At 38.6% G+C, this 27121-nt stretch overlaps 2 protein-coding genes across 3 annotated transcripts; one reads left to right on the top strand and one right to left on the bottom strand.

The window, feature by feature from the left end:
• Positions 1 to 140: 140 nt before the first annotated feature.
• Positions 141 to 9548, bottom strand: LOC119890453 (dihydroorotate dehydrogenase (quinone), mitochondrial-like). Its single transcript, XM_038701741.1, has 9 exons — positions 9444 to 9548; positions 5836 to 6048; positions 5541 to 5740; positions 4475 to 4548; positions 3876 to 4063; positions 2789 to 2902; positions 2230 to 2384; positions 1973 to 2146; positions 141 to 804 (listed from the first exon to the last, which is right to left on the bottom strand). The coding sequence occupies exons 1-9, from the start codon at positions 9459 to 9461 to the stop codon at positions 729 to 731; spliced, it is 1212 nt and encodes a 403-aa protein (XP_038557669.1). The 5' UTR covers positions 9462 to 9548; the 3' UTR covers positions 141 to 728.
• Positions 9549 to 9647: 99 nt separating this feature from the next.
• On the top strand, positions 9648 to 26733 carry LOC119890454 (polycystic kidney disease protein 1-like 2). 2 transcript variants are annotated; one of them, XM_038701742.1, is made up of 23 exons: positions 9648 to 10341; positions 11317 to 11424; positions 11578 to 11603; positions 11688 to 11721; positions 11918 to 11979; positions 12101 to 12163; positions 12257 to 12415; positions 12513 to 12628; positions 12759 to 12882; positions 12961 to 13080; positions 13762 to 13987; positions 14270 to 14448; positions 15573 to 15803; positions 17074 to 17175; positions 17621 to 17799; positions 18606 to 18752; positions 18846 to 19048; positions 20597 to 20784; positions 21050 to 21182; positions 21570 to 21765; positions 21871 to 22087; positions 22296 to 22380; positions 25934 to 26733. In XM_038701742.1, exons 1-23 carry the CDS (start codon positions 10014 to 10016, stop codon positions 25978 to 25980), a joined length of 3273 nt encoding a protein of 1090 aa, XP_038557670.1. In that variant the 5' UTR covers positions 9648 to 10013; the 3' UTR covers positions 25981 to 26733. The 2 variants fall into 2 exon arrangements, with proteins under 2 accessions (XP_038557670.1, XP_038557671.1); XM_038701743.1 differs by having other exon boundaries at positions 11320 to 11424.
• Positions 26734 to 27121: the final 388 nt, after the last annotated feature.

Raw genomic sequence — 27121 nt, forward strand, 5'->3', positions numbered from 1 at the left:
AGAAAAACATCAGGGCTTTATTTGGGAAATCAAATGCATCTCTGTTGCCAGGGATGAAACTGACATACCTTCAAACAAGAGTACTTTTCAAAAACAGTCCTGCTACAGGAGAAAATAAATACCTTGATCCTAAACCCAAATAACATTTGAGCCGTTATTGTATTGGACTTTATTTTTGTGCAGCAACATCCTGAATATGAATAATACAATGTCAACATTTTAATGTATGTTTCTACTTCTGTATTAGAAAATTCCTCCAGGATAAGAAACAGCTTTTGCTATTTATTCTGTAAATCATCATGTCAGAATACTTTTTGAATATAGTGGAAAAAGAGTTTAAGCACTTTGGTGTCAATATGCACTTCAGATTCATTTACTGCTGTTACACTGTAACAAAGGATGGACGTCTGAAGTTACAAACAGACCTCAGTTTTTTAATGTGTAGATACATAAAAGACTTCTCATTATTGACTTGACCAGAATGTTAAAGTAAAGGTGAGACGCTGAGATTTGGTGCGTTCAGCATTTACACTTAACACAAATACCAAAATAAATGCGGTTTCAACAACAACCAGTTCAGACCTATCTTATCCCAGAAATCAAGATAGATAAACACCAATACTCAGCATTCGTCACAGTTCTGGAAAAGCAGAGGATCGTGTTGCCTAGCTGGAGGAGATGGAGGCTACAGGTGCTGTGTTAACATTTACCATCTCTTTCTGCATCCTCTACTTATGAGTCAACCCATCTGCTCCCCTGTGATCTGCTCCAACTGCCTCTGATACACAGCTGAAACCTTGTTCTCTGAAAAGAAAAAATATGTTTGTAGGGAATGAAATTTCCATAGATGAAAGATAAAAGTACAAGAGGAAAATTGTGCTGTAAGTCTTTGCAAAACACATGACTTGCAAGCAATTTTGACCACAACTGTCTCACGCAGTTGCACTAGCGTTTGTCAAACACTACTGTGTGAGTTGGCTGATGCTAAAACTCTGGAGAGAAAACTATGAAAACAACATTAAAGGATAATATTATGGTCTTATTTACACAGCTTGAGCTATCATTTTATCACCAGTTATGATAACTCAAAGTAACTGCTGAGATCTGGGAACATGAAAACAACACTAAGTCAGATGGGGCAAAATGATTACAGTTTGTATAAAAGCCATCAGTTTAGCCAGATTATCTGAACCACATTATTTGAAGGCAAAACCAAGAGTGAGTTACCTTATTTTAATTTATCTTTCAAATAAGTTTGGATGACCTGGAGATTTGTTTAAAATCTGCCTGACTGTTTTTCATCCCCTGTAATGTACTCACAGATTTCAGCAATTCGCTTGGTCAGTGCAATGTTATTTCCAATGATAGGAACAATGTTGTAAAAAATCAGAACTATCCTTCAAAGGTGGGGTCAGCGATTTTAATCCAATACATGTCTTTTTGTCAAATTTGGCAAATATTTCCTCACAGTCCACTACCTGTCTGTTCTGTGAGTGCGCTAAAAAAAATTTTTTTTTGTTTGTGCTCAGCCCTGGCTCTGTAAATAGGAAACAAAGTGGCCCGACCCCTGCCACACAACTCTACTCAAGCTGTTTTAGCCATGATTTGTGTGTCAGGTAATGTTAAATGAGTTGCCCACAGACATCCAGCTTACTTTCTCGTTTGCCAAGATATACTATTATTGTGATGTTGGCTATAATAGCTGCCTGGAGCTGGTGTGCTGGCTCTGGGACCGTTTCGTCCTCTCTGCATGTAAGCTTCACAGCAGCAACTGGAGCGACAGTTTTTCTAACCCAAATACCCAGCTAATGCTAGTTACATTACATTCTGTGTCGTTGTCCACTCTATATCATGGTATTTGTCATGTTGTTTTTTTCTCCAGAAACATTTACTCCACTTTTAATTATTAAAAAGGAACCAAATATCCGTAAACCTCCACCAAACTATTTGCCCAGACTTGAGTCCTACTCACTTAAGAAGTTGTTCCAATTCTCGCTTTATCTTCGTCACTACAGGCGGACCCTGGTAGGTCAAAGCTGTGTAAAGCTGGACCAGTGATGCACCAGCACGGATCTTATCCATAGCATCCTGCCCGCTGGCCACACCACCGATTCCAACAATTGTTACTTTACCTGCAAAAACATTACTAAGTATTAGGTATATTTTATATGCACTTTCTTGAAACTCAAGTTATTGGAAAAGGGCCAAAAATACTGGTGAGTAAATAACTACCTTTGGTGAGGTTGTACATCTCTGACAGTGCTAGTAGAGAGGTCTTTGAGAGGTTGGCCACTTAACCCACCAACCTCAGACTTATGCGCATCCTGAAGCGTGTCTGGCCTGGACACTGTGGTGTTAGACACCATCAAACCGTCCACTCCTAGCTGCAAACACAGAAACATAGACCAAGAAGAGGACAGGGATGAGTGACATATTTGCCTGCATTAACAAGAGCAAAACTCATGTAAGTAGGCAATTGTGAGTAAGGGCCATCTGACTTTCATAGCAGTATGGCAAAAACAGAGAGACAGAATGTAAAACCTGTAACAGTTTTCCCCCTGGTATTTTTCTTGTTAGATTAACATTCTGAAATGCGAGAATTACAAATCTATCTAAATTAAATCTGACCGTGCATTTCTATTTACCATATATGCAAAATACAGCTGAAATTAAACATATCAATATTATAGAGAATTAAAAAAAATCTCATGGAATAAAAATTTAATTTAGAATAATAAAATCTAAATGAAATGAAGAAAGGAAAGGACTGCAATGAATAACTTCCAACCTCAGTGACAACATCAGCAATATCTTGTTTGTCCTGGGCAGTGAGGTCAGGAGCAATCTTCACTAGGACTGGAAGTTTGGATTCTGCCCGCAGGGCATCGCGCTCCTTCAGCACCTGAGCAGATTGTATGAGCATGTGAGTATATCAGGTGAGGGGGCAGAGGGTGCTACAACAACGGGAAACTAAGACAGAAATACAGTGTACTGTGCTGTAAGATCTAAAGCCTTCAGACTGGGAAGGATTAAAAATTCAGTCTTTAATTGGATGGATGATGAGCTCAACAGCAAAAACACAGAATAATTATTTTGTTTAATGAGCAATTTAACACCAAGTTTAAGCTTGAACACATCCCCTTTTCAAATTCAAAGGATTCTTTCAAACTCTGACATGTACCTCGGGGTGGGGTTTGATAGGATTTCACAAATCTGAATCAAGTTCTGGACTTGCTTATCAATTCTACGGAGAATTTACTGTGCTAAAAGCGTGTAGGGCTTTCATCACATATTTTCTCACTGCTCTCTGACATTCATTAACCCCGTCCTGACTCATTTTCTCTTTGCTGCGAGGGAAAACAGGATTTGCTCCTTACTGGAGGTGGGCTGTGCTACAGCTGCAGAAGCCATAGAAGCTAAAGTAAAAACACAGTGGAAATAATATTAATTCATCTTTATCAATAAGTAAATATCAACTAAATAAATAAATTTTTCTGCACGCACAATGCAATCATAATGGCATTGGCAGATCCATTTAACAAAAAAGAAATCATGTTCAAAGCAAAACATTTCCTGAATTTGAGTCTGCCAGCCAGCTGGGCCCACCCAGGACTTCTTACTTCTAATTTGGTTACATAATTTTGTCAAGCTTGTAATGTTCTTTAAGATGCTATCGCTGGTAATTTTCTCTGTAAAGTCATTTAAGGCCTTTTATAATTAGGATCTACTGTATATGATGACTTTTGTTCATTTGTAATTTTAAAAAAGTTTAATTATTTGTGAGGGAAAAGGCCGAGCAATAAGGCCAGAAGATTTTTTTATTGTGTTAAGATTTTTTCAATCTATTGATATTATGAACATTCAAACAGTCCTACCGTGTGCAGGAGCTGGCGGAGCTCAGCCTTCCCCTGTAGATCCCGGAGACCTGGCGTATTTGGACTGCTGACATTGACCACCAGGTAGTCAGCCAGTGGGCCCAGCCCTCTCACCCCCTCCAAGTAATCTGCCCCCGCGTCCTGGGATAGCTTGTTCTTCCCCAGGTTGATGCCCAGGGGAAGGCCAGCTATAAACACAGACACACGCACGTATGCAAACAAACACACACACACATACAGGTTAGTTCGGACAACCATAAACACAGGCTGTGTCATGCACATGACTCAACTGGGGCAGAGGCTGCTCATGCACTAAATGGGCTGTAAGCAGGTATGATCGGATGAAAAATAAGAGACAAGGACAGGTCAAGATCATTAAACAGAACAGAATAGTGTATTTAACCATATATGCATTTAGTAGTTGGCTTCCTTATTGGAATCTAAGTAGATTAGTAAATAATAAATGCACACCACAAAAAATTTAGACAGATTTATCTCACACTAATTATAGTGATTAAACTGAAAGCAACATTTTCTTTGAAAATAAAAAATAAAAAACAGGGTGATGAGAACTCATCATATAAGGTGAGCCTGCTAACCCTTATGTTGCTGTGCGCCTCTGGCCTTCAGCCTTTCTTGTGCTTCTGCCAAACCACAGCTGTTGAATCCATATCTGGTGAGAAGTGCGAGCACACACACACAAAAGGAACATTATATATATATATATATAAAAAATAATAATAATGTCATGACATTATAATGGGACATACATATAAACTAATTAAGCAGATGAAGCACTGTCTCAAAAGTGTATTGTGGAAATACTGTACTGCTGTATTAATTACAGTATATCTTAACTTGAATTCACAGGTAAAGTGTCTGTTGCAATAACTCAAACACAAATTTCCATAAATTACCCATTTCACTGTCTAAAATTTCAAAGTAAACCCATGAACTCTGATTCAGAGCTTAATTAACGTGAACCCTATAATAGCAAACCTTTAGGAAGCATAATCTTTTTGAATATATGGAGCGATGTGAAAAGGAACATTATACAGTAACACAGACTGTCTCCTGCTCTTTATTTCTGTCTTTGTGAGATGTAACATAAAAGCAGGGTGTTAAGCTGCGGAACATGGTCATTCAAAAGATGAGGGGAAAAAAGCCATGAATCGCTTCTGAATTCAGCATCTACATGATCCACCAAGCAACAGTTTCATGCAAATGTTCGCTTTTATGATGCTCAGGCTTTTATGATGCATTTACCCAAAACATTGGCGACTTAAATGCAACATACGATGGCAAAGAAGAAATTGGGCATGTGTTGAAATTAAACTTAAGTGGTACGATTATGTGAGATTAGATGTTGCAACATTTTATTATAACATTATTCATAAATGATTAAAACTAATTAATTCAATATGGAGGGGAAATCATTTTCTTATATGTTGCTTACAAGATGCTATTTGTGGTTTTACTAATAGAGAATACACTCAGTTACCAATTTATTAAAATACATATACAACAACCCTGCAAACATCTTCATGAAGGTGGGATTTAATGTAGTGTTTTTGTATTAATTAATTAGGCTTTTTTGTTTTAGTCGTGGGCCCCAGCTGACTACAAGGGCACACAAGCACTAAATGCACTAAATCAAAATCTTACCTGTTAATAATTGCATGATCCGCAATGAGTCGAAACACACGTGGTTTGGGGTTCCCCTCCTGAGGCTTGGGAGTGATAGTGCCCACTTCAACAAAGCCGAAACCCACCTTGTACAACCCATCTATGGCCTCTCCATGCTTGTCAAAGCCTGCCGCAATTCCAATAGGGTTTCTGAACTTTAATCCCAGGACATTCACTTCCTGTAGAAACATAAAAACAAGTCTTACAGTGACTCAGATCATTCTGATGTTAACAGGAAATGTCATAGGAGCAGAAAGTAAAGTGACATGTGTACCAATGATGCAGGGTCCTTGTAGCGGTTCAAAGGAACCAGACCCAGACCTATCATCTTCACTGCCAACACATGTGCCGTCTCTGCCCCCACAATCTTCTGCAGAAGGGGCATCAGCTGATTGGCATAGAAACGCTCATCTCCAACCGCAGTGAGGTAGGAGACAAACAGAAGGCTACCTGAGCTGATGACCTTCAGTGCGTCCTTAAGCTGCTTCTGTTGACAGGAGCGTGAAAATGATACATAAAACTGTTAAAAGGGACTCAGACATTTGTTACTGTGAACAGCCCTAATAGTTCAATAAAAGAATTCATAATTGCGTCGATCCAATTCCCACATTTAAGTATGAAAAGAGTTTGTATACAGTGTTTTGCTAAATGATCAGGTTAATATCTAAAGAGGATGTGGGGTAGGGTACGGGGGGAAGAAACCGCATGGCCATCCCACATGACATCAAGCATGCTAAAACACCAGAAAGATTTCAATGGGACACCGATGGAACTGAGCCATTTTTAATGAAATTAATGAAAGATATCTGCTGCGGAAAAGCTCTATTGGAGGGACATCGTTGGTGTCTGTTGTTTTTCTAGTCAATGAGCATTAACTAATTTTTCTGGCCACCTTGGGGCAGCGGAAACAAGACATATCATCACAAGTTCATATAGCGAACTTGTTACCCAACAGTGGCATAATTACCCATCCAGCAGTTACAGATCAACATTGTCATTTATATGGAGTCATGCTTCTGGTCACCAGATGTCTGTAAGTCCAATAATCTCTTTAAGCTCTGTTTTCGGTCTCTACTAACTCCTGGGAGAAATATCTGGCTCTAATATTGATTATAGCCACTTTGAAGACTATCTGACGCTGGTTATGTTACTTGACAAATTAACTAGAGGCAGAAGATGCTGTCAGACTCACAAGCAGCATGCTACATTCATCATTCAACCAATACAGGTGTATTGATCAGGTTATAATTACACCAATTATAAAAATAAAAGTGATTAAAAGACCTTTCTGGCTTTACTACAGTATGGTAGATTTGTTGCACCTGTCACTTGGTATTAAAAGGGACAAGTTACAACTTTACAGTTATTGTAAAGAGTGCATGAAGTTCGCTTATCTCCGCACAGCGCCACACAACTTAACTGACTTAAGGGCAGAATCAACTTAAAAGACAACATCAGACGTATTCACCGCCTTAGGAAGTTGGTATGACAAATGTCTTAGTCTCTGTCCATCTACTATTAGGTGGACAGAAATTTACTTTCCTATTATCTCTGTTTTGGTCTTGAGGATACTACCTGGCTCTTCACAAGATGGTCCCAAACTTTGTCTGTGCCGTGGTACTGGTTGTACAGTGGGTTTATATAAACTTTATGCTGTGGCAGGGTTGCGGCTTAGAAAACAAAAACAATTTTCCAAAAGAAATCCACGATCTTCAACAATTTGCACACAATCAGCCAGGTTATAGATAGCTGATGTGATTCATACAAAGACTAAGTACGATGTAAAATCAGTGTTTGTTGTTAAGATTTAAGGCAGTCGCATCTGAGTTCATTTTAGGCTTAACCATGTGGATGCCATAAAACAAATCAGATATTAAGGAAAAGCCAGACAAGGAGCAACAGTATAAAACCTGCTAGCAGTGGTGGAAGTAGTACTCCAAACCTTTACTTAAGTTCAAGTAACAATGCCACAGTGTAAAAATACTCGGGTACAAATAAAAGTAAATGTAAAAAGTACTCACAATGCAAAATGGCCCCTTTTTAAGTGCCAATTATGGAGCCTTAAAGGTCCAGAGAGATGTTTTTTTTTTTTTCTTATGCACGTTGTATTAAAATCTGTACACACAAATTATTACTTTGTGCAGCAAGATAAAAAATATATGTGTGACTTAAGGGGATCTCATGTTTATCTTTTTTACTCTTATAAGTACATGATGACCTCAGGGAAAACCCAGCATAGCGATCAGACACATACTGTAAGTAAAAAAAACCTGTGAGGGTCTGTGGTCATATTTAATAGGAAATAATAACTGATCCCTCCTCACCTTATCATCCCATTGTCATCAATAACCAAACAGTTAAAAATGGCTGAGCAACACACTTGTGACATGCAAAAACACAAAGAAAAACAAATTCATCCGCAAGCTTATAGGACTCTATCCTATCTCCATCTCCTTCTACAGAGTATTATTCAACCCATCCTATTGTTCTGCTTCTTTAACATGTTATCTGTTACTCATCGGGCCAAACTCAAAGTACAAGGATTTATTTACATCATTTTACAACAAAGGGTTGTATAACAAGATAAAGTTGTAGCTGTCTTTATGCTACTCACAAAAACATAATATACAAAAATGATATACAGTAGATGGGTGACTATAATATGTTTACATGGTGCAGTACTGAAGATGAACTGAGGAGTCTCACAGCCTGAGGGAAGAAGCTGCTCTGAAGTCTGGTGGTATGACAGCGGATACTTCTGTATCTCTGGCCAGACGGCAGCAGGGTGAACAGATATTGCTGATGCTCGGTAGATGAGTACCAATGATCTCTGAGTGGTTTTTAATAGCCCATGGCAAAGTCCTCCTGCACATCCCAAGGCAGTTTGTGACAACAAACAACACAGCCGCCAGGATAATTGGTTTCCCCACATCCAACCTCACAGAACTGAACGATAAGGCTGCACTGCACGCCTTGCAACCTCAGTAATACAGGACATCACACACCCACTCAATCACCATCTTACTCTAGTGGAGGAACAGAGCACTGAGCTCCAGAAGGGCTCCCTTTGGGAAAAGTCTAATCCCCACAGCCATAGCCGCCTTAAATAATTGGCCTCACTGAACTGGCCTGTGTGTACTGTTGTCTTTGTATCTTGTTACTGTGTGCTGTCTTATGTGTACAGTGCTGTGAAATTTGAAATGGAGAGAAGTCTAATAACTTGATGGTAAGTTTTCTATGTAAAAATCAAAGTAGCTAACGTTAGTTACTGTAGCAGTTAAAGAAAAGGGAGTAAAGTAAAAAGTACATTAACAGTACATGCACATTTCCCCATGAAATATAGTGCAGTAGGTATAAAATCGCATAAATTAGATTTACTTAAGTAGAGTACAAAAACCTCAGAATTGTAACGTAACAGTAATTAAGTAAATTTACTTGGTTACTTTCCACCACTGCCTGCTATTAGCTGAATGAAAACAGTTTATGGAAACTGATTTTCTCTCAGTAACAAATCAGCTGTCGTCCTGATATCTGATTAGAGGTAACCTCCTTTGGAGGGGACTATAACGTTAGTCTGTGTGTTATAGCTGAAAACTAAGCATCCCAAAAACATGAACCTTAACATTTAGGCAATTTTCTTCCAATAACCACCCTAGTTTAATCAAAGGGAAAGCAAATAATAGCAAAGACACCACCACTACATGTGTTTCTGTGGTGATATGCAAGGACGCTGCAACGCTAACCTGGAGTGTTTCCTGCTCTAACGCTACTTTTAGGCGGATCACCCGAGCTAGCAATCAGGAACACAACATAAAGTTTCGTGGCGACGTTTCGATTTAATTGATTCTGCCAAAAACAAAAAACATTCGTCTCTTAATTTACCTTCACATGTCCCGCCATGGACGCGGTTCTGTCATTGCGTTAAGGGCACTGAATGCATTTCCTCACGTTACACAAACCACACGTGGACACAGCTTCCTCCACATCCTCTCGCGATATCTCTACCACGGGGAGGTGGAGGAGATCCAGGGATGTTTACCATCAAATTAAATTAAATTAAGGCACTTCTCAAGAGCGTGGACATTCAGGATGATTTGACTTAAGAAAAAGATACTTATTTTTAAGAATGTATTATTATAATGCATGCATGATAATAATGTAGGCAACGTTTTACATGTTAAAAGCAAAGTGAAAGTTGAAACCTGTCCTTGTTCAGCAGCAGATGGAAGGATCAGCTTGTGTGACCTTCACTGATGCCAAGTGACTCCTTGACTTTGCATCTTGTTTGAGTGTCTGCAGTGATTTTCCTAATTTATTGAGAACATATGCAGAGTTTTTCTGGGGAAAGCTCCCGAATTTCCATGTGAGTGACAGAAGTTATCTTGCTCAGTTGCTGTTCTTGCCGCAGTTTCTGCAGCACTATGTGCTTTAGCTCTGTGCATTATAGTAACTATGGGCATGTTACTCCAAATTGCTGTCTTTTTTTGGATTTCAGTTGGATTTCTATCTTTCCCGGAAAAGTCTGAGGCCTGTTCAGGCAACAACTCCCCTGCGTTGTGTGAATTTGTTTTCAAAAATGTCTGTTATGAGTTTGTTGGGGGATCCAAAACCTGGTCCCAAGCTGAGAGCAGCTGTGAAAAGCAAGGAGGGGAACTCCTGAAGGCGATGACCATCCCAATCAAAATCTTCCTGAAGAACATCAACGGAGAGAGAAACACCAGCAACTTCACCTGGTGGCTGGGAAAGGGGGTCCAAGGGCTGTACCAGGGACCCGCCATAAGTGAGTAAAATGCGCACACACAGCATTTATTTTGTTTATGTATTTTTATTTTTGTAATTTATTGTGCTTTTGGCTTGATCCTTAAAATCAGGCAGTGTCTATTTAAGACCCTCCGTCAAAGGTTTACATGCAGAGCGGCAAGGCTTTGTGACCAAAGGATATTCAACATTTTAAAGAGAAAAGGGCACACATTAGAAATTATTTCACAGTACAACAAAATTCAACTCACTTTGCATGCATTGACTAAGGCTGGGTTTCAACTGAAATCTTTTATTGAAGGTACCAACACAATCTAAATATCAACTCTGTGTGTGTGTGTGAGTGTGTGTGTGTATGGTATCAAGTCAAATCAGAAGATATTTTCTCAAACAACAATTAAACAATAAACAATACAAAGTCAGTACTTGACATATTTAGAAATTAGTAAAATAAATTAGATGTATTTACCATAACGTACTAATTGCGGCATGAAATTACTGTACAAAATATTTAGATCATAGGCAACCTCCTTCAATAAAAGTTTCATCTGATTCTGTTCAAAGCTGTTGAGATTGGCTTGAGTTGAGGCACTTTTGACTGAAAGATATTGTTTACCCCCTCCTTGACATTTTGTGAGTTGTCAAGTTTTTGTTTTTATGTCACTGAAGCACTCACACCTTTAAAGCTGTCTGTATAAGTTTTCACTTGTTGTGTGTTTGTTCATTTCTGGAGCCATCAACCGAAAATTAATGGACAACAATGTTGATAATTGATACATTTGGTCAATATTAAAAATAACTATATTTTGGTTTTGGATTGTTAATTAGACAAAACAAGCAATATGAATACTTCACACTGGGCTCTGTGAACTTGATGTATTTGACACTTTAATTAGTCTGAAAAATATCGGACAGATTAATTAATAGTGGCAGCCCTAATGGTTTTTGTCTTCACTGGCTTTTCCTAATGGTGTGTCTGTGTGTGTTCTTTCTAAAGCAGAAAATGTTGACATCTCAAAGGACAACTGCACATACATGAAGCTGAATCCTCTTCATCTCATCACATCTGACTGCAACCAGAGACGAGGCTTCCTCTGCACCCACAGTATGCAACAACAGCTTCCTAATTACTGCTTAAACTCCATTCATTCTTCCTTTAAGTGTTTTTCCTTTCTGTCTTGCTGATTTCTTTTTTTAAATGAATATGCATTTTATTTGCAACATGTCGTTGTTAAAAGTGTCCTTCTTGTTTTTAAAGATTTGCGGTCATCATCAAACACAAAGGTAAGAGTCACATTTCAGAGTCAGTAAGAAGCCATGTAAACACCCAGACTGAATTTGTTAGTTTTGTTCATGTTTTCTTTGCAGAAGACAATGGCATCCAGTCATGCAGCCAGATCCCGTAAGTTAGATTGAAACATTATGTGTCGCATTATTTCAATCAACCAAGAAAGTCATTCAACTGAATTTGTGTATTTGCCTCTCTTTCTTTCTCTTCCTCTCAAACACACACACACACACACACACACACACACACACACACACACACACACACACACACACACACACACACACACACACACAAACTCTGATTTCAGGGCTCAAAAGGGATTCAACTGACATGGGCTCGTCTGTTAGAAATATTGTCGACCTTCTCCAGGTGAGAGATTTATTTTACACACAGAGTGACCTGTGAATCATGAAGCTCACTGAATGGTACAGTGATTGGCCTTTTGTTAATTATACCTCAAAGTTCACAAGTGCTGTTTTTTTTGAGACAGGCAGCGGATAAAGAACTGCTGCGAATGGAGACAACAGAAGGGGAGCCGACTGCTGAAAGCAGGGTGGGTACCTTCACTTTGGAAAGCTTGTGGAAAGTATTCCATTTTGGTAATTGTCACGGCACATTAAATGCTGTCTGTTTTTCCCTTTTACAGGACAACTTCATTAGGTATTTATTGGAAGGCACTAAAGCTCTGACACCACAATTTGCTATCCAAAACAGCGACATTATCAGTCACATCATCAGCTGTAGCACTGCCATTAACATTCTCTCAGTGAGAAAATGTGACATCCAGACTAACCCAAACCCTACTGTAAGTTCAAAGGAATGTGTGACTGACAGCTTTAAGCAATCATACACATTATGGCTATCATAGTCAGGTGATGGTGCATTCTTTTTTCCCTCTCTAGGATTTGTTTGAGGACATCTTTGAGATCTTTAGGACAATCTCCTTGCTATTGGGTCGCGCTAATGGTACACAGCAGTTTATCATCAGGTACCCATCAGGCACCATCTATCAAAACAGGTCAGTATTAGACTTTCACTCACCCGATATTTCTTCTGTTGCAACTTTTCTTTAATTTTAACCATATAAATGTGGCAAAAAATTTTAAACAGTTATGCAATGTGTTCTAACCCCCCCCCCCCTCCCCCAGTTCTAAACCTGCTGAAATCAGCAATGTAGTGCTCGGGTCAGAGAAAGATGGGACGTTCATCAGACTCCCCTCATATTCAGCAATTCAGTCTCAGCTTGGAGGGTATAGTGCAATCATCTCTCAGGTCAGTATGTCCCATCATCATGTGTGTGTTTTTGCATCTTTGTTGCAGCCTTTTTAACAGAGCTTTTCTAATTCTTAGATGTCTACATTCTTGGTGAATCCCCATCCGTCAGACAACGTTTCAGGAATTGTTTGCAGCCTTATACTTAGTGATGGAGTCTCAGATATAAAGCTGGCAAACCTGACAGAGATGATAGAGGTACAGCCAACCTGAGAATTGGGTATTGTATTTGTATCACTGTGCGCACCCTTCCCAGATCGACAGTGGAGTTAGCAGTGAGAAGGACCACAAAAAAGGAGAGCTAACCCATCCAAAATGGGGAGAAAAGGTGGTGACTACAACTGAGAAGAAAACGAAGAGGCTTTTTATTGTTGTGTCTTGCAAATAAATATGCCAACAAGTCCAACAATTACCTACACACCATGTGCATGTGTCTGAGAATTAATCTGTTGCTTGTTAATTAGATGATGGTGCATGTTACTGTAGGAATATACATCTGATTTGTATGTTATTATTATTATGATGATATATAGAAGTCATCTGATTTGTTAATGTGACGATGTTTATATAAAACTTTAATAAAATACAAATACAATTTTTATATTGTAAAACTTACATAATCAAAAAGTTTAACCTTCATATCTACCACAAGATTATGTTATATTACTGATAAAGTAAATGCAATTTTAAGATATAAAATATATCAAGGGCAAGACTCATTAAATAGTCCGTCTCCTCATCTTTCCCACATTTTTGAGCAAAAAATTTAATCTACCAACTTTATTGGCAAGGGGAAAAATACCACACATTAATTGGGCAATTATGTCCATAAGTTTGATTTTAATAGTAGTAATACATTGCTTTCTCTTGTTTCTCCAGATCTATTTGCCTCAGCCAAATGCATCCACACCGCTGAACACTACTGTTGTGTTGGAGAAAGACACAAAAGCGATAACCATCTTCGAAGTCTCAGACCCTAATGTGACCATCTTCTTCAGCGTGATGCCCAGTGCCAATGTGTCTTTAGTTCTAGTGCTGTCTAAAGGGTCACCTAATGGTTCATATTCAGGCCGCAGAACCACCAATACCACCTTGACACAAATAGGTAACTGCCGCTGCAAGCAGGCATTGACATATTACTTCATACCCTTACCTCTGATTTCTGTTGTTTTTAGTCATCTAATGTAACAGTGTGTAGCAATAGGATCACTGTTGCCCAGGTAAGCATAATAACAACACAAAATAGAACCAAACGAATTTAGCATTATTTGTTTTACTTGTGTTATAATACATCTAAAAATATAAAATCAGATGGAAAAAGGGTTTCATTTGTTTTATTTTAATTGATTTTGGATTATGAACTCATGTTAGTTGATTTTTGCAACAGGAGACTATCGCTATATGATAACCCCAGAGATGTTACAGCAGACCCCTGGTGTCTGGTATGTTAACATCACACTCAATTCCACCTGGAAGCCGGGCCTGACACTGATCATCACTTCTTTTATGAGCAAGTGCTTGTACTGGAACACAGACAGGGATACATGGAGCACTGATGGCTGCAAGGTGAGTTTCCAACTGGATTAATTTGGCTGTATTGTTTTGACTCTGCATGTACAGTTCTAGTAGCAGTGGTGGATGAAATCCACAAATCCTGTACTTGAGTAAAAGTAAAGATACCCTTGCTCCATTAAAAGTGAAGTCTAATAGTTAAAAATACTAAAAGTATCAAAAGTAACTTTTTACTTTTGATACTTTTAGTATTTTTAACTATTAGACTATTAGACTTATTATATCTACTTAGACTAGTAGATAAAATAAAGTAGTATGGTTATGTTTGTCAGACGTTCCTGACATGACAAACAGAATTTAAAAATACACTAGCCAAAAATGTCCTGCAGTGAAAATGTTACTAAAGTCAGTATAATTTGGAAAATGTACTATAAGTATTAAAAGTAAAAGTTCTTATTGCAAAAAGAATACTGTCCTGTGACTGTTATACTATTATGTATTAGATTATTATTATTACTCCAGTGCATTAATGTAAACGCAGGACTTTACTGTTGTAATTGTTGAGGGGGAGCTTAACAATTAACTATTTGTTTCGGAGGGCAAATAATGATTATTTTTCTTATGGATTAATGTGCTGATTATTTTCTCCTTTAAGCTATTATTGAAAATTTAAAAATAGGGAGAAATGCCATCATAATTACCCAGAGCCCAAAGTGACACATTTAGAATGCTTGCTTTATCTAACCAAAATTACAAAGATCAAAATTATTACAAACTAATTAAAATAATTTAAAAGGAAAAACAGCAAATCTTCACATTAGTGAAAGTGGAACCATGAAATGTTTTTTACACGAAAAATTTCTCTAACATTTAAACTTTTTGGCAGTTAATGTCAGTGTCAATCTAATAATCGTGTCAGCTGTTCTTAAATTTTTGGTAGTTTATAACAAAATATGAAAAGTACAAGTAACTAAAGCAGTCAAATAAATGTAGTAAATTGAAAAGTGCAATATCTCCTGCTAAGATGTGTTAGAATAGAAGTAGAAAGTGATATGAAAAGAAAAAACTCAAGGAAAGCACAAGTACCTCAAATTTGTAATTAAGTACAGAGTAAATGTACTTAATTACTGTTTAGTAGTTGTTGTATATCAGACAGTGATGTGCTGTCTTTGTCTCAGGTGGGAGAGAAAAGCACTCCAGAGCAAACACAGTGTCTTTGTAACCACCTGACTCTCTTTGGGAGCTCCTTCTTTGTGATGCCGAACAAAGTGGACCTATCTCGAACAGCAGAGTTGTTTGCCACTGTGTCTCAGAACTATGTGGTGCTGGCACTGCTGTGCGCTTTCTTCGGCCTCTACCTGGTCACTCTGCTGTGGGCCTGCTATGCTGACCGCAGGTCACACTCTAAGGTAAGTCTCTCCAGACTATTATGAAACAGGGCCGGTATTTATCAAGCTTCTCAAAAGTGCCATATTCGTCTTAAGTGCTGAGAATTCATGAGATGTACTCCTGCTTTCAAACTTCAGAATAAAAGCAAGTTTCTTCAAATTTCTAAAAGCTAATAAACAAACTTACTCTCCCAGTTAAGACAGCTCCAGAGGTCTCTCAAGTGGTTAGGAGTTGCCAGTAGGGGCTTGTGATAGCACTGTGGAGACAGAGACATGCACGAATATTTCAGGAGAAGAAGAATGTTTCTAAATTATTTGACGACGCGCACTTGATCAGTTGGGGTCACACAGTGCAGGCATAACCTTTGTCAGCGAGTTGGTGAGGGACGTCAACTAACCACTGACTTTACGCAGCAATAGGCTACGTTTTCATCTAAACTGAAGGTTGTGATGACGCTTTGTTTATTTGTCACAGGAAAAATGCATCAATGCTGATGATTTTGGCCCGTGACAATCAGCCGAATTGTCATGGAAACAATTATGCCACTTTCAGCTCCAGACACTGTCACACGTTTCATCAACTTTCCAACAACCCCCCCCGTGATCCGACAAAGAGAGAGAGATAGAGAGGAGGTGTTGCACAAATATACACTCACCTAAAGGATTATTAGGATTTCTCATTTCAATTTCTCATTAATGCAATTATCTAATCAACCAATCACATGGCAGTTGCTTCAATGCATTTAGGGGTGTGGTCCTTCAATAAGTATTACTTATAGTAATTCAATGTGAATTTATCTGAGGATATTCTTAAATAAGGAAATCCATTCAGTGATCGGTCCTTGCCTACATTGTCATCCAAAATCCTGCTTGCAGCACAGCAAAGTGTCCTGAATCAGCTCTAAGACAGACACTTAAGATTTAGTCCTACACTTCACTCAAAGTAGGAGTGATGCTGGATAAGTTTAAGCAGCTCTGAGGCAAGATGTTTTTTTACTCTTAAATCAATTCTTAGCAGTGTAATTCTGATAATCTTGGTAAAAGGGCCCAATTCTTTTTGTATGTGTTTTCACCAGGTAGGAATTCAGCTACCTGAAACTCATCAGGCCACATTAGAAAAATGTTCTTAATTATGAAGTATTTCTAAGCATTCCTGTTATGTCCTTTGTTTTAATGGTGGATATTTTGTTTGGAAACTAAACTGTTCATATTCATTCCAGTGCCCGAATAAAGCAATTCCTGCCAGTACATTTATATTTATGACCCACAATGTTTTATGTTGAACTATCAGAGGAAGGTGACTCTGCTGGAAGACAATCACCCGGGTGCTGGGTACAACTATCTGATCAGTGTCCATACTGGCCATCGCAAGAATTCTGGGACTACTGCAAATGTAAGAATATACTTTCATTAACAGAATGTATTTTTTTTTTATATTTCTAAAAGGTAATAGCTCATAGAATAATAATTTTACTACGGGTAACATACACCTTGGCTTAAAGAACCATACTGTATGTTTAAGCTTGTTTGCAACAAATTGTGTATTCTTCAGATCAACGCTTGATTTTCATAATATTCAGACAAGTTACAATATAGGTGATGCTAAACATTTATGATGTTTTAAAGCACTGACTGTTTGCTCAAGGAAAGCAGCAAGCACACATAGCCATTATAAAAAGGGAAATGTGAATTTGGTAGAATTACTAAAGCATAGGTTCGCAATTTTATACACAGTTTGTAGTTAATGAGCTAAACTATGCACAAACACACAATCTTGATTCAGGACACTGATGTGAGAGACTAGTGCTGTTGCATAAATATGATGTGCGGTCCTGTAGGTGACAGTGAAGCTGACTGGCACAGAGGGAGAGAGCAACACACACAACCTCACAGATCCCGACAAGCCTGTGTTTGAGAGAGGCGCTGTCGATATATTCCTTTTGGCCACTCCCTTCCCACTGGGCGAAGTGCGAAACATCAGGCTGCAGCACGACAACTCTGGAGGTCACCCATCATGGTACTAGAGGCTGAGACTGAGCATATTACATACATACCTACTACTACATACATAGAAATTAATCCAGATCTGGACACAGCGGTTGCCATAAAATATCCAGAAATGCCAATTTCCCTAAATTATGAATGGCAGCTATCTGAAAAGGTCATAATTTGTTTTGAAACTGTTATTGATAAAGTTTAATTAATAATGCAGATAATTTAAGTTTATTTGCAGCTTTATGTCATATTACGGTTGTACCTTGATGTGACACTTATATAGTTGTTGATTCAGTTCAACACTGAAAATGTGGATAATTTGTGGGTGTCAGTGTAAACCTGTAAACAGGGTTGTTAGAGTTGTGTACAGGTAGTGTTTATGGCCTCTCTGCAGGCTTCTTCACAGTGACACTTTAAAATGTCAAATCTGCCACTCATTTGGCACTACCTAGTAATTACTTCTCTTATATACTCTGAGCATGATATATACATGCATACACACACACTTTGGGGGAGAATATATCTGAGCTATGGTATCATATTGAAATAAGATTGGTCATAAAGGATTCCACAAATTGCTTTGGGCAATATACTGTAGTAATATACTAATATTGGCTTCAGAAGAAAGAAATTTCTGTGTAGAGTGAAGTGGTAATGGGAAACTTAGAAGTAAAATATACACCATATACAATATGGGTATAACATTCTCTCTTTTTGCTCCCAGTTTGCAGAGTTTCCTAGTGTAGCTTAAATATTATATATTGTTTGCATTTTTCATATAAAATTATACATATGGTAAATGTGTAATCTTTGTTGATTTATAAAAAGGTATATAAACAAGGTGACCGTTCAAGACCTCCAAACACGACACGTGTGGCACTTCCTCTGTGACTGCTGGCTGAGTGCTGACCATGGAGACGGCATGACTAAAAAAACTTTCAATGCTGCAAAGAACAACGAGATTGCCAGCTTCAGGTCAGAGTTGGACCACTTTACACTCCGACACGCTCTTAAGAAAGTCATGTTAATTGATTAGTGTCATTTTGGCTTTTTGTTTTTCTCTGTCAGAAATATTTTCCATACCAGAACATCGACTGGCTTTAGGGATGAACACATCTGGGTGTCCGTAGTGGATCCTCCCTCACGTAGTCCGTTCACACGTGCCCAGAGGGTGTCTTGCTGCATGAGTCTGCTCCTCTGCACCATGGCCATCAATATCGCCTTCTGGAACCTTCCTACAGATCCGGCCTCGCCAGTAGTCTTTGGAATCGGTGATAACTGAGTCTTCAATTATTTTGGCAGTTTCTTAGCTTTGCAACCCGAAGAGCGAAGTTTCATTCAAAAGGGAAACCTACTCTTATGTTAATTTCATCATTGTTATCGTTGGTTGATAATAATTGTGTTATAGGCATCTGAAAAGGACTGGTGAACATTCTACTTTTAGAAAAAGATGCCTATGATTCTTTTAAAACTGGTATCTAAAATATAAGGTCACTAACACAACAAACCCACAGTTTTGTAAGAAATGTACTATATTCATCATAAATAACTTCCAAATATCTAAAATGTAATATGAGAGGTTTTCTTTGGGTTTTAAAAGTTTTGGATGAAAGTTCAAAAGGTCAATATGCGAGCTGGAGCAGAAGGTGTTATTAGAAACAATTAAGTGGCTGCTGGTTGTCTCTTGATATATTGTAGAAATCTGTGTGTATGTTTGAGATTTAACATTTTACACCTGGGCTACTTGTTAGCTAAAATGAAATAATACATACCGTGTAAATGGAATATTATCCTCTATGTTGTGCTATTCTAGCAAAATGGATTGATGTTAAAGGTTCAGTGTGTACGTTTTAGTGGTATCTAGTGGTGAGGGTTGCAAATTGAAACCAACGACTCACTCACTGCTCGCCCCTCCCTTTGCAAGCGTGTAGGAGAAAGGCTCTCTGTAGAGCGGTTTGTCCGTTTGGGCTACTGTAGAAGAATGGTGGTGCAACATGACAACTTCTATTTGAGGGACCCGGGATGAACTTTGATAGAAATGGCTCAGTCTAATTTTTAAAAAACCCATAATGGTTCATTATGTAAGGTCTACGTATACACTACTGAAAACATAGTTATGGATATTATATTGCATTTCAATAGATCCTCCTAATTATTACACACACACTGGACCTTTAAAGCAATAGCATGTAAGATGTGGTTTTCTGTGCAATTTGGCGCCCCTACCATTTCTGAAATAAGGACAGCTGTACACATCTATTTCAACAGTGGTTTCTGACATAGCCATTTACGCACTGAGATGTCTCCAAATTCCCTGAATCTTTTCCCAATATTATGTACTACTGATTCTGAAAAACCTAAATTCTCTGCAACCTTGCGTTGAGAAATCTTCCCTTTTAATCACTTTAATTACTTTGCTTTTGCCTCCTACCGCCACTTTTTCACAAATAAAATCTATCCTCTCAACCCTCTAACCAAAAGTCCAGGAGGACAGAGGACATACAATGACACACAGAGAACTGTTAAAGCTCAGCATTTAGTAGAAAAATGCTCCACTTACCAAAACAATTGGAATATAAATTGGTACTCATTGCCTGGAGGTGGTGCAAGTAGATGCTTTTCTTGCCTTTAGCTGCCAAATGCTTCACAGTATTTACCAGCTAGTTTTAGTTTTAGATTTTTTACGAGACGGTTGAGTAGAGCCATTAAACCAATGTGCTGACTTCTCGGTGATTGAATGATCCTGGCTGGGCCTTATTTCAGTTACTTCTCATCACGACAATGTGTCCTTGTTTTGTTTTTGTTTTTCCTCTCTCAAGGTTCATTGCAAATCACCTGGCAGGAGCTCATGGTTGGGATAGAGAGTGGTCTTCTCATGTTTCCAATCAACATCCTCATCATCACCATCTTCCGAAGCATCAAACCTCGTATAACTTCAAGATCTCTAAAAGGTGACTCTGAGGAGAACTTGAAACCCCGCGCAGTTACCACACCAGCTATTCTGAAGGTGTGTTTTGCATTGTATAATCTCTATGGGCGTGAGTGTGTGTTCAGCGCTTGTTTGTGTGACTTGTTTTGTGCATTATACTTGCCTCAGCACTGACCCTGTAAGCCCAGAAAAACATTTTCCATTCAGTTTATGTTGCAGTTACTGTCAGTGTTCTGTGTGGATTTCTGCTGACCTTTTACCGTATAATATGTACCCTTACTTTTCTATGCATTTGATCAAAAAGTACATGTAGCATTTGGTATTTGTTGTGCATCCTACCTAGGATACAGAGGAGGTGATTTCGTTGGTGAGCAGAAGTGCGAGGAACAAGATGTCAGAGATTCCCAGGCTTGAGTCCACCGCTGACCTCTTCCCTGCCTTGGATAGGGTGCATGAGTTCATCCAGCTTATGCAAGGTATTTTAGTTTGTTTTTTTGCACAGAACAATAGCAAACATTGATTACCTCCTTTCAGCCTGACTCAATTTCTCTACGACTGTATTTCTGTTACTGTACAATCGAGGTAAAACATACACTACAACAAAACACACTCAAATAAATCTGCATCTACATATAAGGAGCTAAGGAATAAGGGCAGAAATGAAGCATGACAGTGTTGTTATTAGGGCACAGATACATCCTGATGCAATAAAGGTTTAAAAAATAAGGCGGGGGCGACATTGTATATCTTTGTTAAAAAGACCAAACCAGCAGAGTGCATCTTCCAACACTCTCCAACTTCCCTAACCTGTCTTTTGCCCTCAGAGAAATATAATTTATTTACTGTATTTAATTCTGTCAAAGGGGAGAGTGAGAGTGACCCCCACTGGGTGCACTGCAGCAAGTTCCTCCTAGCTGGTCTTTGTCACCTCATGATGTGCCTGGAGAAACTGGATGAAAAGAACTTCCCGAGTACACAAGAGTACAAACAGGCCCTCAACACCATCAACCTGCTGGTTCGCAAGGCTGAGATGGTCTTCACCAGCCACTCGGCCTACTGGTCAGCACTCCCGGCAACATACACACACAGAGACAAAAACATATTTTTAGAGTAGAAATGTCATTTAATTTATTTAATTGGAACCTTTCCATTTTCTTGGCTCAGCCCACCTCCCGTGAGGAAGAAGAAGAAGTCGGGGGGCTGCTGGCTGCCCTGGTGGTGTGTCTTCTTGGGCTGGTTCCTGTTGCTGTCTATCAGTATAGTATCCACTTACTTCACCCTGTTATACGGCTTTGAGTACGGCAAAGAAAAGTCCATCAAGTGGGTCATGTCTCTGGGCCTCTCCCTCTTCCAAAGCATCTTTATACTGCAGCCTCTCAAGGTTGGTAAAAATAGGAAAACTTACTGAATCAAATTATTAATCTAGTTGCTTAATTCGGCATTTAGTCTAAAAACGGTATCCACTAGTTATAGGATAATATCCATACATTTAAGATGACTTGTTCTCTGAAGAATATTGCAATACCGTATTTAAAAGTCACTTACACAACATTTATCTAACATTTTCTGTGGATTGTTTTTGTTTACAGGTGATATGCCTCGCTGTATTTTTTGCCCTGCTGCTGAAACCTGTAGCTGTGGAGGAGAGTGAAGAAATTGAGCAAGTGCTGTTAGGTAAGAAAAATGTCATGTAGCCTATCTGTTACCAGAACAGGTTTGAGTGCACAGGCTGTTAATAAAATACACTCACCTAAAGGATTATTAGGAACACCTGTTCAATTTCTCATTAATGCAATTATCTAATCAACCAATCACATGGCAGTTGCTTCAATGCATTTAGGGGTGTGGTCCTGGTCAAGACAATCTCCTGAACTCCAAACTGAATGTCAGAATGGGAAAGAAAGGTGATTTAAGCAATTTTGAGCGTGGCATGGTTGTTGGTGCCAGACGGGCCGGTCTGAGTATTTCACAATCTGCTCAGTTACTGGGATTTTCACACACAACCATTTCTAGGGTTTACAAAGAATGGTGTGAAAAGGGAAAAACATCCAGTATGCGGCAGTCCTGTGGGCGAAAATGCTTTGTTGATGCTAGAGGTCAGAGGAGAATGGGCCGACTGATTCAAGCTGATAGAAGAGCAACTTTGACTGAAATAACCACTCGTTACAACCGAGGTATGCAGCAAAGCATGTGTGAAGCCACAACACGCACAACCTTGAGGCAGATGGGCTACAACAGCAGAAGACCCCACCGGGTACCACTCATCTCCACTACAAATAGGAAAAAGAGGCTACAATTTGCAAGAGCTCACCAAAATTGGACAGTTGAAGACTGGAAAAATGTTGCCTGGTCTGATGAGTCTCGATTTCTGTTGAGACATTCAGATGGTAGAGTCAGAATTTGGCGTAAACAGAATGAGAACATGGATCCATCATGCCTTGTTACCACTGTGCAGGCTGGTGGTGGTGGTGTAATGGTGTGGGGGATGTTTTCTTGTCACACTTTAGGCCTCTTAGTGCCAATTGGGCATCGTTTAAATGCCACGGCCTACCTGAGCATTGTTTCTGACCATGTCCATCCCTTTATGGCCACCATGTACCCATCCTCTGATGGCTACTTCCAGCAGGATAATGCACCATGTCACAAAGCTCAAATCATTTCAAATTGGTTTCTTGAACATGACAATGAGGAACGGGACCTTCGTGCCCTGGATGTGCATCCCACAAATCTCCATCAACTGCAAGAAGCTATCCTATCAATATGGGCCAACATTTCTAAAGAATGCTTTCAGCACCTTGTTGAATCAATGCCACGTAGAATTAAGGCAGTTCTGAAGGCGAAAGGGGGTCAAACACAGTATTTGTATGGTGTTCCTAATAATCCTTTAGGTGAGTGTATTTTAAGGACTGTGCTCAAATGTCATGTCACCTCTTTATGAACAATGTTTCAAGCAATATGTAAACACTCTGAAGCTCTCTTTCCTTTGTCTTTAATACTTTTTAGTACTGCAATGTAAACAGCATGGTACCTTTTCACCAATCAATATTTTTACATTAACAATGGGTCAACACTGTAACTTTGTTTTGGTTCACTTTCATAGCACTTTCAGATGTGGCAGGCAGCTGTTTTTAAGCAAAAAAGCTCTAAAAAAGCTCTAAACACCAACTGTACACTTCCTGTGCAGTACCAATGACAGAGCTGGTGACTAGCTGGTGAACATAGAGGAACATTTAGCAGCTAAAGAGCTAGATATTTCCCTCAGGAGCTGGTGGAGACACTTTGCTAACATGTTCACCATTTTCAGCTTAAAGGCGCCATATGTAGCTTTTTAATTTAACTGCAATAACAACAAGGAGTTCCCTAAAACAAAACAAAAAAACATGCTCCCAGCACAACACAGACTCCAACACAAACTCCATCACAAACTCCATGTGAGGATACAAACCAACAAAGTTTTATGTGTTGAAGCCAGTCAGGCCAAATGAAAATCAGTTTGAAGTCGAGTGAACATCGGAAAGGCTTGAATCAGAGAGAGACCTATGCTTTGTTTTGAAACCGACAAAACTGAACCATAGTTTTCTTTCATCCTATTGGACAGGTAAACTAAACTGCAAAGCATGTGCATATATTGTGACATTGTGCTTTACAGTAGTTGACTCAAGTTAGATAACGTCAACGCTGACCAGTTGGTAACTGGTATCCGGTGCAGTTGTATAACTTTCCAAATTACCTCACGACCTATTACGATCCTGTGTGCCACCGTTTTTATGTCAAAGTGTTGATTTAACCAGCAAGAAATTATATAACGTTACAAAGCAAACGTGGAGTGATTTGTTTACATTAGCCAGCTAACATTAGCACAGATCTGCTGCTGTTTGCTTTGTAATGTTCAGTTTAGATTTATTGTCGTTTTACCGATACTCAGGTACACAGCTTCTGCACTGTCGCTGTTAACTTACGTGACCCACATAATAATAATGCAACATAATGGCACAGGACAACAACACAGTAGAAGACCCATTCACTACAGTAATGTTACTTACAGCGGTAAACTGTCATAAAGTGTGGCAAAAATTTATAATATTCAGTCCAACTCACTAACCATTTCATTATCATCCAATACATTTAGCTGTAAGATGCACAAATTTATTGGCAGGCAAGCTAAGTCAGATATTTCATGTCTAACTGAACTATATGCAGTCAATGTAACATAATTATGTCACAATTGATTAGTTCAACGTTAAGATGATAAACTATTACTGTAACGTTGCAGTGGGAGTTTATGTGGGTTTCCAGCATGCTGTGTGTTCTCTGTTCTCTCTCCCGGTGTGTCGGATTTTGCTCGTTTGTGAGTTCCAGCATGTGAATGAGCACATACCAAGTTGCGATCTAAAACCAGCACGGCCAGTGGCCACAGAAAACTACATATAGCCCCTTTAAGGTGATATGTCAATATTGTGTTCACAGCTTGTTTCTGCTGCCCGCAAGTGGCCAGAAATTCTGTTTGTGCAGGTTGCAAATAAAGTCCCGCACACAGGCAAGAATTTGCCTGATGAAGGTCTAGCCCTGAAATGTCGCAAATAAATGTATTATTGCCAGTTAGACCAGTATGCGGGAATTTATTTGCAAATTTTGATTCACTTGTGCCTCTCTTACGTAACTGTCTCATGATATAGATATGCAAAGTATTTATCTGTACTGAGTTAATGCAGGTTAAAATCGTTTTTCAGAATTATAATAATAATTAAACAACAATATATCCCTAAAGGGCATAAGTTACTGGTTTCAGTTATTTTATTTGCATCAAAATAAAAGTTCTTTTGAGCTTTTCACTTGAAACAAAAACATCAGACAACTGAAATTCTACAAACTAGCAAAAACATGAGTGGAAAGAACGGCCTTTTAGGATAATCCAAAGCAGGGATAAACAGCCTCTAAATTTCATTTATCACATGAATTGTTTAGTCCAAACTACCTATTCATAATTCATAAAGCAGATAGAGGTATCCATTCCACATCCTTTCAGGTTGACTGCTGAGAGCTCTTATGTAATGATGCATATGAAACAGTAAAATATTTGCTTTGACAACTATAAACTAGTGAGCCATTTAGTTTTCTCCTCCTCTCAAGTGACTTCTCTCTCTTAAGTGTATCAGTGCATCCTTCCTTCCATTACTGAGAAGTGAGGTACTGGAAGTCTTACTGCACTGTCTTCTCCGTTTAACAGCGCAACAACACAAGTGTAGTCTGTACTCTGGCAGGCACACACTGTGAGGAAGATGCATTTACCGGGATAAGCGGTCTTATCCAATGGGCTGCAATCCATGACACCCTCGCTTCTTAAACACTCTTTTGCACTTACTGGAAGTTTTACTTTCTGAATATAACAACTGCATAACACATTCTGGTGTTTTGTACGTGTACATTTCCAATGCCTGAGAAAGTTTTCTGAAATGGTGAGTCAGAGTAAATGGGTAATAAAAAAAACTATTTTCCTTGCATGTCAAAGTTGTTACTTTTTCAAGTAATTTACTATCCATGATATCCTGCATGTTTTTTGCATTAAAATGATATTTATTGTTGGCACAAATCATATACTATTAGCATCTTTGAAAATAGTCATATGGTCAGCGTTCAAAGACTCGAAACAGCTGCAGCGTACTGCTGTCAACGTGACATGACACATCATCACTTTTATGTAATTGCACATATGGGAGTTAATTTATAATTCATCACATTGTAAAACATGCTGACGGTGCATGTCATGACTTTTCATCATACATGCCTGCTAATATGTGATTCAGTATGTCCTCCATGAATGATTTATGTAGCAGATCTAACTACTGTCAAGTTTGTGCATTGGGTTTGGGGATACAAGCGGGTCTGCGGGCACTTTAATGTCCTGTCTTAGACCTTCTGTGCTTTTATTTAATCATAAACGACAGATTTATTTGTTGTTTTTATTTATTCATATTGTCTGTATTGTATGCGTGAACTTGAATAAACTGATCTCTATCAAAACCTTAATGTTTTTAATCTGTTAGTGACTTTTAACTGAAAGAGCTGCAAACATACAGTAGCTGATAAGTCTACATAAATATTTAAGATAAAAATTCAATTACAGCATCTACAATTTCCACAATATGATGACAGTGAATACTACTAATACAAAACTCATCATGCACCAAAAGCCATTATGATGACATAATATCATATTATGATTTCAACTGAAATTCCTCAAGTGTAAGCTTTATTTTGTTACAAATTGTGTTTTTTTGCCTCCATGTCACTATTATGTTAAAAAAATGTCCCACACTTCCTCCTCTATACTGCATTACAAAATGGATATATAGAGATATTTAAAGAACAAAAATAAAGCAAACATGCCAAATCATTGGAGTAAAATGTGAAATCC

This window comes from Micropterus salmoides, unplaced genomic scaffold (assembly GCF_014851395.1).
Source record: "Micropterus salmoides isolate LMB-PRFRI ecotype aquatic unplaced genomic scaffold, ASM1485139v1 Ms_hic_scaffold_6, whole genome shotgun sequence".
Classification (NCBI taxonomy): domain Eukaryota; kingdom Metazoa; phylum Chordata; class Actinopteri; order Centrarchiformes; family Centrarchidae; genus Micropterus; species Micropterus salmoides.

Coding starts and splice junctions, on each gene's coding strand:
- LOC119890453 (XM_038701741.1), bottom strand. Junction 4,549..5,540: donor GATCATGCAATTATTAACAG/GTAAGATTTTGA, acceptor ACTTCTCACCAG/ATATGGATTCAACAGCTGTG. Junction 805..1,972: donor GAATTGGAACAACTTCTTAA/GTGAGTAGGACT, acceptor TTTTCTTTTCAG/AGAACAAGGTTTCAGCTGTG.
- LOC119890454 (XM_038701742.1), top strand. CDS start 10,014: ATGGGCATGTTACTCCAAATTGCTGTCTTTTTTTGGATTTCAGTTGGA. Junction 13,081..13,761: donor ACCTGACAGAGATGATAGAG/GTACAGCCAACC, acceptor TTGTTTCTCCAG/ATCTATTTGCCTCAGCCAAA. Junction 17,800..18,605: donor TCTGGAGGTCACCCATCATG/GTACTAGAGGCT, acceptor ATTTATAAAAAG/GTATATAAACAAGGTGACCG.